The sequence below is a fragment of the Psammomys obesus genome, unplaced genomic scaffold (assembly GCF_907164565.1).
Source record: "Psammomys obesus unplaced genomic scaffold, mPsaObe1.curated_primary_1811, whole genome shotgun sequence".
Classification (NCBI taxonomy): Eukaryota; Metazoa; Chordata; class Mammalia; order Rodentia; family Muridae; genus Psammomys; species Psammomys obesus.
Genome location: NW_026585895.1, coordinates 14,557,522 through 14,570,208, shown reverse-complemented (window position 1 = coordinate 14,570,208; position 12,687 = coordinate 14,557,522). Strand labels below are relative to the sequence as shown.

The 12,687-nt window shown below is 41.7% G+C and overlaps 1 protein-coding gene across 1 annotated transcript in view; it reads right to left on the bottom strand.

The window, feature by feature from the left end:
- Positions 1-6,166: 6,166 nt before the first annotated feature.
- The window catches only part of Cfap210 (cilia and flagella associated protein 210), a 32,757-nt gene continuing 26,236 nt past the window's right edge, over positions 6,167-12,687 (bottom strand). Inside the window, exon 9 of the mRNA XM_055600784.1 lies at positions 6,167-7,380. Coding sequence (XP_055456759.1) covers positions 7,039-7,380 — 342 coding nt within the window. The 3' untranslated portion in view covers positions 6,167-7,038. The remainder of the gene's footprint in view (positions 7,381-12,687) is intronic.

The following is a 12,687-nucleotide window of genomic DNA, read 5'->3' as shown; positions in this document are numbered from 1 at the left end:
TATATATATATATATATATATATATATATATATATATATATATATATTATAAACAAGAACTTTACATTTCTTTTTAAAAAGCAGGTACGGGAGAAAATTAGTAATGTTTGTAATGTCCCCTGTTTGGGTCATAAAGAGAGCAGCTCCATGCTGAGTGTTCATGGGCTTTCCTGACCCCAGCTTTGTTAGTTTTTTCAGTAGAACAGATGTGGGGTAAAGAGACAATCATCTAGATTTTATTTTCAGAATATAAAGAACATTTAGAAAACTAACAGCATTAATTATACCCAAGGTCCACAGTTACCTAATTGTACAAAGCTCAAGTCCTTGTTTTAGTAGTTGTGCTAGTAGATTTTTAGGTTTTCTTATTTTATTTTTGTTTTTTAACTTACATTTTCCCAAAACTATTTCCCACTTGAATTATCCCATCAGATTGGCTGTATAGGAATATCTGAATTTACAGTTAATTTGTAATTTTAAAAGTATTTTCACTTGCTTTTATTGCTTCATTCCAAAGCTGAGGAAATTATTTCAGTATGTAAGATTTTAATGATTATTGTGTGAATTGTTTTTCTGGGTAAGTTATCTACCACACTACAAAGAGATTGTTAGAGAAAGCATGATTGACACTACAAAGAGGTTGTTAGAGAAAACGTAGTCCTAGTACAGAATGGACAGTGCAGTGAGGATGGGACTCATCAGAATTGTGGAGCAGATACAAACAGTAGACTGGCAGATAAGGAAACCACTGGTTGTTTTAAGACATTCTTTGACTTATAGTTGATACTACCGTAGAGCTAGTTTCTTTTAAATTGCTTTATTGAGCCCTTAGAATTGTCAGTAATTAATCTGCTAGATATTTCTTTGCCCCAGTGTAATCCAGATGCTCGCTGGCTTTGCCAGGTGGCCTTTGCTTCTATCCAGCAGAAGGTACTAAACTAAAAACAAAAAACTACTTCATGTTCTGCATAGGTACATGCTAGATTTCTGGTATTTTGGGTAATAGTATTAACTGATGCATCTAACTTATTTTCTAGTGAGTGTTTAGAGTAGTTAGTATGATTGGTAGTAGTTGGGTGTGCTTTGTTCCACATAGTAATAGTTTTTATCAGAGAATGTCTTACAGCAAATTTCTGTTAATTTCCCAGAGGAACTTAGACTTTAACTGGTTGGTGGAAAGAAAGTAAATGAGCATTTTTTTCCCTTGTCTTTCATTTCTATGTACTGTAATTATTCCTTGTAGGGCCTATGTATTTTTACAGTTGACAAACTGTGTAGTTTGATAAACTTTTCATTGTAAGACTATTTTTTAGACTAATTCTTGTTTTAAAAAATAAAGTATATCCCAAGCAAATGCAGTGCTAACTGCCGTCACTGCCTGCGCTGGGCTTCTGTGCTGCCTTGAAGGGATTCACCTGCTATGTGACAAATAATTAAACAACAAATCACATTTTTGAAAAAGCCACTCAGGTCTGGGGAGACGGTTCAGAGGTTAAGAGCACTGGTTGCTCTTCCAGAGGACCCTGGTTCAATTTCTAGCACCTACATGGCAGCTCACAACTGTAATTCCAGTTCCAGAGAATTTGTTATCTTCACACAGACATACGTGGAGTTAAAACATCAATGCATATAAAAATAAATCTTAAAAAAAGGGGTTACTCAGGCCAGTGAAGGATTGTGGTCAACTGTGTTCACTTTCTTCCCTCCTGTTCCTTCCCTTTTTTTCTCCCTCCCCCAGCCCCCACTGCTAGAAGATGTATTTCCTGTATTTTTTGGTTTTCTTTTTACACAATTCCATGTTACTAAAAGCACATGGTCTGTATTTTCTGGACCCTCCCCCCGTGTTTATAGTATTTTTGAAAGATTGATACATAAATTGGGTATTTCTATGGGATCTTACGGTGTGGCTGCTCTCTGTGGAAGGGGAAAGCATAATTAAGTTAATGCACTTCTTTTCCTAGCTCCAAAGTCACTGTGATGTATATTTTTTTAATGGAATTTAGAAAACTTGTTTTCTCAATTGTAAAATTAGTTTAAAAATGCTGCTTCTCTTATCATTAGTCTAGTAAATGTTTTTCTGCAAATGCATTTTACAAAATTTAAACTTCAAACTGTATTAACTTTTATAGTTAAACATTGTGTTAAATAAAGTATACTATAATAAACAACTTGGGATTGTATTTTTTTAATTGTTAGTCTTATTAAAAATATTAAATAACCAACAAAACATTTTGTTTTTTTGTTTTTCAAGACAGGGTGTCTCTGTGCAGCCTTGGCTGTCCTGTAGGCCAGGCTGGTCTCGAATTCACAGAGGTGCGAGTGCCTCTGCCTCCTGAGTGCTGGGATTAAAGGTGTGTGCCATCACGCCTGGCTAAAATATTTTTAGAAATGCAAAATCATTTTTATTTTGAGAAGAACAGGTGGTTGACAAAATGGATATCTAAGAATTTGTTGGGCATGGTGGCTTACACCTTTAAGTCCAGCACTTGGGAGGCAAAAGCAGGTGGGTCTCTGAGTTCCAGGCCAGCCAGCACTACATAGTGAGACCTAAGAATTACGTGGCTGATGAGATGGTGAGGCGAGTAAAGGTGATTGCTGCCAAGCTGGTCATGTGAGGTGAATCCCTGGGTCCCACGTGATACAAAGAGAATGGACTTCAGCAAGTTGTCCATCAAGCATATGTACTTTCACAAAACAAGAGTCTAACCAGCAGTGATGATTTCCAAGTTTAGGAGTAAATTCTAGTTCAGATATTTAAGGATAATGCTTAAAGTTGGTAACTTTACCCCAGCAAAATTTAAGACCAGATTGGATCTTTGTATTACTGTCAAAATTCTAGCCAGGCTTGGTGCTACATGCCTGTTATCCCAGCAGAGGCAGGCAGAAGGCTACACAGAGAAACCCTGTCTCAAAAAACAAAACATAAATTTCTACCAGTTAATCCAAATTTCCCAGTATTAGAAACAATGCAAATTTTCCTGTCTAGTTTTTTTTTTTTTTTTTTTTTAAAGGATGGTGGCTTTTGGGTTTTGTTTTGTTCTAGGCTAGCTTTAAAGTCAATATGTAGCTAGCAAAGATGGCTGTCACACTCAGCTTACATGATGCTGGGGGTTGAGCCCAGGTCTGTCTTCATCCGTGGTAGGTGAATGCTCCAACAGCTATGGCCCACCCGCCTCTCAGGTTTGATACTAGTTGTAAAGCCATTTTTAGTTAAGACCAGGCTTGCCTTGAACCTACAAGAGATCCACCTGCCTCTGCCTTCCAAGTGCTGGGATGGGGGTGTGCACAGCCCTAAAGCTCTGTTTTTAAGATTTGTAAGACATGTTGAGTTTTGTTTTTTGTTTTTTGTTTTTTTTTTTGTAATAATTTGATGTTTAGGGGGAATACCCACAGTTAAGAGTTAATTGTTGAAAATACGTGTATTTTTTTAATGTACAGGTAAAACCATTCTGTGGTTTATATTATGTATTATGTTGTCTTTGTTTCATACTTTTGTACCATAAGTATCCCTCTGTGTGTGCTCCTGCTCTCGAGCACGCACGCACACACGTGTGCTCAGCACCTGAGGTCAGAGACTAGGAAGGAGTTGGTTCCTTTCTTCCACCCTGTAGATCCCGGGGTCGGTCTCAGGTTGTCAGTAGTGGCAAGCACCTTCACCTGCTGAGGCACCAGCCTGTATTGGAGCCTTTTCAGTATTAGGTCTACGGGTCTGGGCTGCCACTGCTGGTCTTTTCTTCCATTCTTTATTACCATTCATTACTGAGATTTGTTTTGTGCAACTGCTGGTCATAGAACAATGTCTCGAGCCTTGCGATCAGATTGCACACACCCACCTCTTGGCTGTGTGCGTGCCTTGAGTTTTTTCCAGGTAAACATGGCCTTATAGAGAATGGCATCAAAAATAATGCTTCATTCAACATAAACCACCAATCTGTGGCATCTTGCAGATGTCAGATACTGTGTTTCCTTTAAGCTTTAAAGATAGCATTTGTCCCGTTGAGGTCATCGTGGTCTCAGGACTGCCTTGTACACAACTTAGGAATCTGCTATTGTGTCCTTGTAAATGGCTGGTGCTTTCTTGTCATTGTCCTCCTGTTTCCCACCTGACTCTACCCCCACCAAACAGGGTTTCTCTGTGTAATATCCCTGGCTGCCCTGGAATTCTGTCTATAGACGAGGCTGGCCTCAAACTCAAAATCCACCTGCCTCTGCCTCCGGAGTGCTGGGATTAAAGGTGTGCGCCATCACACCCAACTGAGGTTGGATAAAGTAACCTCACAGTGATTCAGGGTGAATCTAGCCATGGAATCAAATACCTTTTGTTTGTTGTTTTTCGAGACAGGGTTTCTGTGTATAGTTCTGACTGTCCTGGAACTCTGTAGTATAGGTGACTATCCCCACCCTACATACACAGAACGACAGTCTTGAGTATGGGAGTCACTGAATTATGCAGTCTGGGTGCTAGGAATCCTGCTCTACGCAAATTTTCATAATTGTACTTTACTGGTGAAAGAGACTTGTATCCCCCCAACCCCCAAGAGGATTCTAACATCAAGCTCTGCAGTTAACATGGGTGGCTGCTGTTCCAGAGGATCTGAGCATGGCTCCCAGCACCCACATGGCAGCTCAGCCACCTGTAACTCCAGTCCCAACAGTTACAACAACCCTCTTCTGGCCTTCCAGGGCATCAGGCACACAGGTGGAACACAGACATACATGCAGACAAAACTGCCATATGATATGTATAAATTTTTTTTTGCTATAAATTTTATGTCCAAACGATGTATGACTTATATGTGTATTTGATAATCAGTCTCCAGTACACTGGTAAAAATAAACATTCACAACGCTATTACAGAGATTTTTAATAGCAATGGACAAAAACCTACCAGAATATGCCTTTGCCAGTTGTTGAATGAACAAACACATTCATGTAGCTAAATCTGCCAGGGAGAAAAGAAAAAGTAATACACCTTTGATTTTAAAAATAAGCACTTTGAGTGCGGTGGCGCACAGATGTAATCCCAGCACTCTGGGAGGCAGAGGCAGGCAGATCTCTGTAAGTTTGAGCCCAGCCTGGTCTACAAAGCAAGTCCAGACAGGAGAACCAAGACTACACACAGAAAAACCCTGTCTTGGAAAGAAAAAAAATAACACACAAAATAAAAATAAACGGTAGGTGCTGGAGATACAGCTCAATCTATAAAGTACTTTGTTGTGCAAGCATGAGGATGTGCACTGGGTCCCCAGTACTCATTTAAAAAGCTGGATATGATGGCATGCACTTTTTATGCAAGCACCGGGAGGAGGGGGAATGGAGAAGGGTGAGACCTTTGACTGCCCCCTCCCAAAAAAAAAAAAAAAAGATGGGTGGCTCTTGAAAAAGATCTAAGGTTTATCTTTGGTACACACACACACACCAACCAATAAAAATATGAAAGGGTCATCAGTGTGGTGATGCCCTAATATAATCCAAGTAGTTGGGAAGCTGATGAGATTGGGTAGAGGGGTTGTGAGTTTGAGATCAGCCTGATCTTGTCTAGGAAAAAAAAAAAAATCACATGCACTCGGGGCAGTAACAACCACCAAGGTGGCAAGGCCCTGGGCTAAATCCCAGAACAAACTAATAGAGACACAACCCCACAGTCACTTGAAAGAGCTCGAGAACCGCCTGGGCTACATGAACGAGTCTCAAAAGGAAAAAGGAAGAAGAAATGACCCATGGGGCTGGAGAGACGGCTCAGTGACTTAGAGTGCTGTTGCAGAGGACCCAGTTTGGTTCTCAGCTCCCACATGGTAGTTTACAATTATCTGTAATCCAGTTCCGGGGAGTCCAACACCCCTTTCTGGCCTCTGAACACAAGTCATGCACATGGTGCATATACATACATGTAGGCAAAACATACATGAAAATAAATACGTTTAAGTACATACTGTACGATTCTATTTATATGAGGTGTTCTTCCAGAGTTTTAGGTACAGACAATGGTTCACCAAAGCTGAGGGAAGGAGAGAATGAGGGATACTTTGAGTATAACTTCAGTTGTGCAGAATAACAAACATCCAGAAACTGCATAGTAATAAAAATATACTTAGCACTATTAAGCCATACTTAGACATGTGCTAGCTCATGTTCAGTTTTTTATCACAACTTTTAAAAAGGAAGGTTTGGTTCATAAAAACTCAATGATCTTTTGTATCAAGTCAATAATGCTACATACACAATTATTTTAAGTAATTTTCAGTCTTGGAGGTATACTTTACACAAGAAACAGAGAAGTCGAAACTGTCTAAGCATATTCGTAACAAGAAAGCTTTGAACAACTGAGAACTGAGTGACAAGTTGAACAAGCACATGAATGTCTGTTAAGAACCAGCCCTGATTTAGCCATAAGAACGAAGTACTGACAACATGGTACACAACACAGAAACGTGCTCTGTGACGTAAGGCAGACTCTGAGGTCCACAGCATGGCTGCGTTCTTATAGACAAAGCAGAGGCTGTGTGGAGGGGAGCTGAGGTACTACTCCATTGGTACAAGGTCAAGGTTGTACAATCCTGGAATGCGCTTTGTCCCACTGATAACATTTTAACTGAAACTGACATTGTGTGGCTGAGCATACAGCTCAGTCAGTGAAGTAAGAACCTGACTTTGAGCCCATATTAGAGGAAAACTCCTGTGTAATAACACAAACTTGTAATCCCAGTGCTGAGGAGATGGAGAGAGACAGATCCCTGGGGCTCACTGGTCAGCCTGCTTGTTGAGTTCCAGGCTACTGAGAGGTCCAGTTTTCTAAAAAAGGTGGGTGCGGTGTAAGAAATAACACCCCAGGCTGTTCTCTGGAATCTACACACATGCACAGACTCCTGAGCATTTATGTGTACTTAGTGTAAATACTGCAAAGAATTGAATCAGGCAACACATTCTTACAAAGATAAGTATTGGCTTTATTACCAGAAATTCCATTATATTTGTAGCTCATACTTGCTACAATAAAATTTATCAATCATAAAAATGTTTTGTTTTTGTTTTTTGTTTTACCATGTAAAACCTAGCCTTCTCTTCGACTTCTGAAAATCACACTTTGATCCTTGAGAGTTATAGAAAGGGAGCTGGATGCCGGTGGCATCAGTTGCCTGATAGCTGGGTCTTATCCCACCTCTGCCTACAAAGGGCGGGCCGTGCCCACCGCCCACTCCTTCCTGCACAGCTCTGACCAGAGGGTAAGTGTATTTCTTTGTTGATTCAGATTCGCATGCAATCACTTCTCTAGCATACTTCTGAAATTCTTCCTCCTCCTCGGCTGCAAGGGCTTCAGTGAGTCTCCAGTACTCCAAGTCTTCTTCTTTCAATTGTCTCGCTTTGAATTTATTTACAGCCTATTAGGAAGGAAAGTGAATTTTCATATTGGTCAAAAACAGATTCTCCAAATATCTATGTAATTTTAAAATGCAGTAATATATGCTATAACAAATATGCTATAACCCATTGATTCGTCTATGCTCCTAACAGTATACTCAGTGTGGATTAAACCTTTAAACTCATAGCTTTCTATGATACACAGCCAAGCAGCATAACTAAATCATAAGCATAAATAAAATTTAGGTCAAATCCAGGCAGCCGTATTTATAATCCTTCATTTACATATGTGATCTTCAGTAGGTTAAAAGGCATACAAGAAGTTACTGTTCCTGTCAACATAAGACCAAGCAAGCAGGGAATACCTAAGTTATATGCAGCCAATTACATTGTTTCCCAGGAACGTGGAGGTGAACAATGAATGACATTAATCTATGGACATTTATTCAGAACTGAAGAAATAAGTACTACAGGCAATCTCCCAGATACTTTACTTTAGAAAGTCTTTGTCTTATAATGTCACATTCATTATATTGGAAGGGATGTTTTTAATGGCTTGTCTATAAACTTTTGATTGACATATTCCATTTTATATTTGTAACATTTTAAGAAATGTTGAACCGTGTGTGTCTTGCTGCTTCTGGGATAGCTCACTCAGGATGATCTTTTCCAGTTCCCACCATTTACCTGCAAATTTCATGATTTCCTTGTTATTTATTGCTGGGTAATATTCCACTGTGTAGGTGTACCACAATTTCTATATCCATTCCTCAGTTGTGGAGCATCTGGGTTGTTTCCAGCTTCTGGCTATTACAAATAAAGCTGCTACAAACATGATTGAGCAGATGTCCTTGTTGTGAACTTGAGCATCTTTTGGATATATGCCTAGGAGTGGTATAGCTGGATCTTGAGGAAGCGCTATCCCTAATTGTCTGAGAAAGCGCCAGATTGATTTCCAGAGTGGTTGTACAAGTTTACATTCCCACCAGCAGCAGAGGAGGGTTCCCCTTTCTCCACAACCTCTCCAGCATGTGTTGTCACTTGAGTTTTTAATCTTACTAACTCATAAGTGGATATTAAACACATAATATAGGATAAACCTACTAAAATCTGTACACCTAAAGAAACTGATCAAGGAGGAGAACTCTGGCTAAAATGCTCAATCCCCATCCAGAAAGGCAAAGAGGATGGACATCAGAAGGAGAAAAAAGGGAACAGGACAGGAGCCTGCCACAGAGGGCCTCTGAAAGGCTCTGCCTTGCAGGGTATCAAAGCAGATGCTGAGACTTATGGCCAACCTTTAGGCAGAGTGCAAGGAATCTTATGAAAGAAGTGGGAAATGGTTGGACCTGATGTTTGAGGCCAGCTGAGACAACACTCAATGAGTGTTTTCAGAATTCTCTGGAGTTCTTGTTCTTGGTAACACTATTCTCCTAGCTCCCACTGGCCTTAGCCCTTACCCCCAACTCCAATACAGTAGTATGTCTGTCATTACCTTGAGTCTTTTTTAATCCCTTTGCTTTTTCATGCAAAGTTCATTTCTTGATCATGGATCTAAACAATGGAGATTTGCTTATCCGATTCATTTTTTTGGATTTTTTTAAATTTTATATTAATTGCAATTTATTCACTTTGCATCCTCCTGTAGCTCCCTCCCTTCTTGCCTCCCAGCCCCTCCCCCCAGTCCACTGATAGGGGAGGTCTTCCACCCCTTCCTTCTGATCCTAGTCTATCAGGTCTCATCAGGAGTAACTGCATTGTCTTCCTCTGTGTCCCGGTAAGGCTGTTCCCCCTTTTCTAAGACTGAGACTCCAACCAAGTACCATTCATGGAGATAACCTAGAACCCCTGCACAGATGTAGCCCATGGCAGTTCAGTGTCCAAGTGGGTTCCATAGTAATGGGAACAGGGACTGTCTCTGACATGAACTGATTGGCCTGCTCTTTGATCACCTCGCCCTGAGTTATAAATTGGAGGGGCTGGAGAGGCTCAGCAGTGAAGAGCTGATCTTCCAGAGGACCAGGGTTCAATTTCCAGTACCGCTACGGCAGCCCACAACTGTCTGTAACTACAGTTGCAGGGGATTCCACTCCTTCGTCTGGCCTCCACAGGCACCAGTGCGCACATGTGTGCGCACACCCGTGTCTGTGTGCACAGGCCCTCCCGCATTAACAAGGTATTAACAACCAAATTCAGCACAGATAGGATTTCTAAGAATGCACCATGACCAAGTAGGGTTAATCACAGGAGTACACTATTTCAATGTTTAAATGTGTCCAAGGGCTGGGTGGTTCAGTGGGTAACAGACTTGCCCTGCAAGCTTAAGGACCAGAGTTTGAATCCCAGAACCCACAAGAAAGGCAGGGCAGGCATGGAGGCTGCCTGTAATCTCTGCACTCAGGAAACAGACATGGGGTCCCTGGGGCAAACTGGCTAGCTAGGCTAGCTGGAACCTGTGACCAGCAGGTTCAGACAGAGATCCTGCCTCAAAAAAAAGGGGGAGAGCAATTGAGAAAGACTCCCAACATCAACTTTGAGCCCCCCCCCCCCCACATTTTTTTTCTCCAAATAATCTGGGCCTATCAACCTGGCTATTTAGGTAATTAAAAGAGAAAAACTGTTTGAATCAGACTGGGCAACAAGAGTGAGGCCCTCATCAGAAAAAAAAAAAAAAAAAAGATGGTGATGATGAAATTCACTTGTCATTATTAGTAGAAAAGCGTAACAAGAGACGATTACCTCAATATGTGCAGAAAAACATTTAACAGAATTCAACAATCATGTTAAAATTTCAACAAATTAGGAATACAGAGAGATAGCTAATATGATGTAGCTACAAAAAATATATATGAAGCATCATGCCTGTCTTAGTCACTTTTCTATTGCTGCAAAGTGACACCATGGCCAAGGCAACTTACAGAATAAAGAATTACTGGGGACTTCTACCAGCACAGATGACAGCATGGCAGCGCAGGCAGAAATGCTGCTAGAGCAGTAGCTGAGCGCTTGCGTATGATCCCTCAAGCAGGAGGCAGAAGAAAGAGCTGAGTGGGAGTGGTGTGGGCTTTTGAAAGCACAGAGATGCCTCAGCAGTTAAGACACAGCGTTCTGCAGAAAACCTGAGTTCAAGTCCCAGCACCCACGTCCGACAGCTCCCAATTGCCTGCAACTCCAGCACCTGGGCATGTACACATGCTCACACAAACAAGCAATAGTCATAGGTATTTTGAACAGCCCACCTCCAGTACTACACTCCCTCCAACAAGGCCACACCCCCTAATCTTCCCAGAACACTAACTACCATTATCTGGGGACCAAGTATTCAAACAGATGGAGCCTCAGGGAGCCATTCTTAGTCAAACCACCACAACGCATTCCTGATAAAAGAAACTACTTTCTACCTAAGATGAGGAGCAGGAGAACAATCTCACTTCTTGTACTTTTAATAAATACTGTGCAGTCTTTAACCAATAGAATAAAACAAGAGAAAGAATTACCATAGAGATGGAAAAAGGAATTAAAATTGTCTTCATTCACGGATAACATGATCACTTAGGTAAAAAGTTAAAGTTACTGAAAAGCTAATAGGCTTCAGAATACAAATTCATACACAGAAACAACTGTGCCTCTCTATGTTGCAAACAACTGTATGAATAGGGGATTTCATTGACAGGGACATTTAGTAAGCATAGCCAGGCAGGGCGACTCACAACTGAACAAACCCCACTCAGGAGGTGGAAGCAGGACATTCACAAGTGTGAGGCCAACCTTAGTTACACAGTGAGAGCCTGCCTCAAGCAAATAAAATTCATAAAAACCTCAATATACCTCTACATTCCAAGCTATACACACAAAGATGAAAAAAGGTGAAGAACGAAATATGTAATACTTATCAATTTGAAGACTTGATATTATAGTAGTCACCTAAATATTTTCTCAATTCTCCCCAAATTATATTTACAGCTTAAAAAAATCCAACAGATAATTGCAGTAAATAAAAATAAATAAATTAAAAAAATCTTTCAAATTGAAAAAAATCCCACACATGGGCTGGTATGCACACACTCACGTGTGCAGACATGTTTGTGTGTGCAAGTACACATGCCCGTGTGTGTAGACAGGAACCACAGGACAACCTAGGGTGGCATGCTTTAAGAGCCAGCTGCCTTGTTGTATGCCCTGGGGTATCTCATGGCCTGGAACTCAACAAGGAGGGCTCCCCAGTGAGCCTACACAAGCTCGTGTGAGCGCCTGCATTCACTCTCCAGCACTGCCAAGAAGAAAAGGCTGTGTTTGATCTCCAGCACCATACATAGAAAACTGCCAACAGAGTAAATTTTATGTTAAGTACCTTTTAGCACAATTTTCAAAAGCTTAAACCCTTCTGCAGTAGGTGCTGGGGCGATGGCTCAGCAGTGAAGTGCTCAAGCACACGGACCTGGATTCTGATCGCCAGAATGCATGAAGAGCTGAGTGAGGGGCTCCGCACCTGCAACCACGCTGCAGGGAAGGACGGGCAGGAGAACCCTGCAGCTCAAGGGACAGCCAAGCCAGCCAAGCCAGCGAGCTCTGGGTCAGGGTGAGACCTTGTCTCCAAAAGTAAAGTCGAGGGCTGGAGAGCTGGCCCAGGGCATGAAGAAGAACGCCTGCTGAATGGTTCCTAGCACCATGCCAGGCAGCTCCCTCACCAAGCAGCTCACAAACAGCTGCTACTCCAAAGCTAGCGTTTCCAACACCTTGTTCTGGCCTCTGTAGGCACCCTCATCCATGTGGTACATGTACGCACATGCACACAAAATAGTAAGGTAGAGAACAATCAAGGAAGGTGCCCAAGGTGGTTCTCTGGTTGCTACATGCTTGTGCACACAGTCATGCACACGTGCACACACCACGCAGCTCAGCACTGAGAGAAACCCAGCTAAGGAGATAGTTCAGGCACTAAGGTGCTTTCTGTACAAACACGAAAACCGAGCTGGATCCCTAGAGCTCCTGTGAAAAGCTGGCCAAGATGGTGTGCTCTTCTAATCCTCGCTGCAGGACGATAAAGTCAGGTAGCTCCTTGGGACTTGCTAGCCAGCCAGCCTAGCCTAACTGCTGAAGCTGAGAGCCCCTGAGACCCTGGCGCAAACTGTGAAGGGCTCTGGAGGAACAAAACTGAAGGCTAGCCTCTGGTCTTCACATACACAGGCACACAGTCAGTGCTCTTAACTGCTGAGCCATCTCTCCAGCCATTATCTCTCCCAGGCTATTTAATGGATGCAAAGCAACAATTCCTTCTTACCCAATTGCTTTTTATGTTTATTTAAATGTTTTAAAAGAAGCCAAGA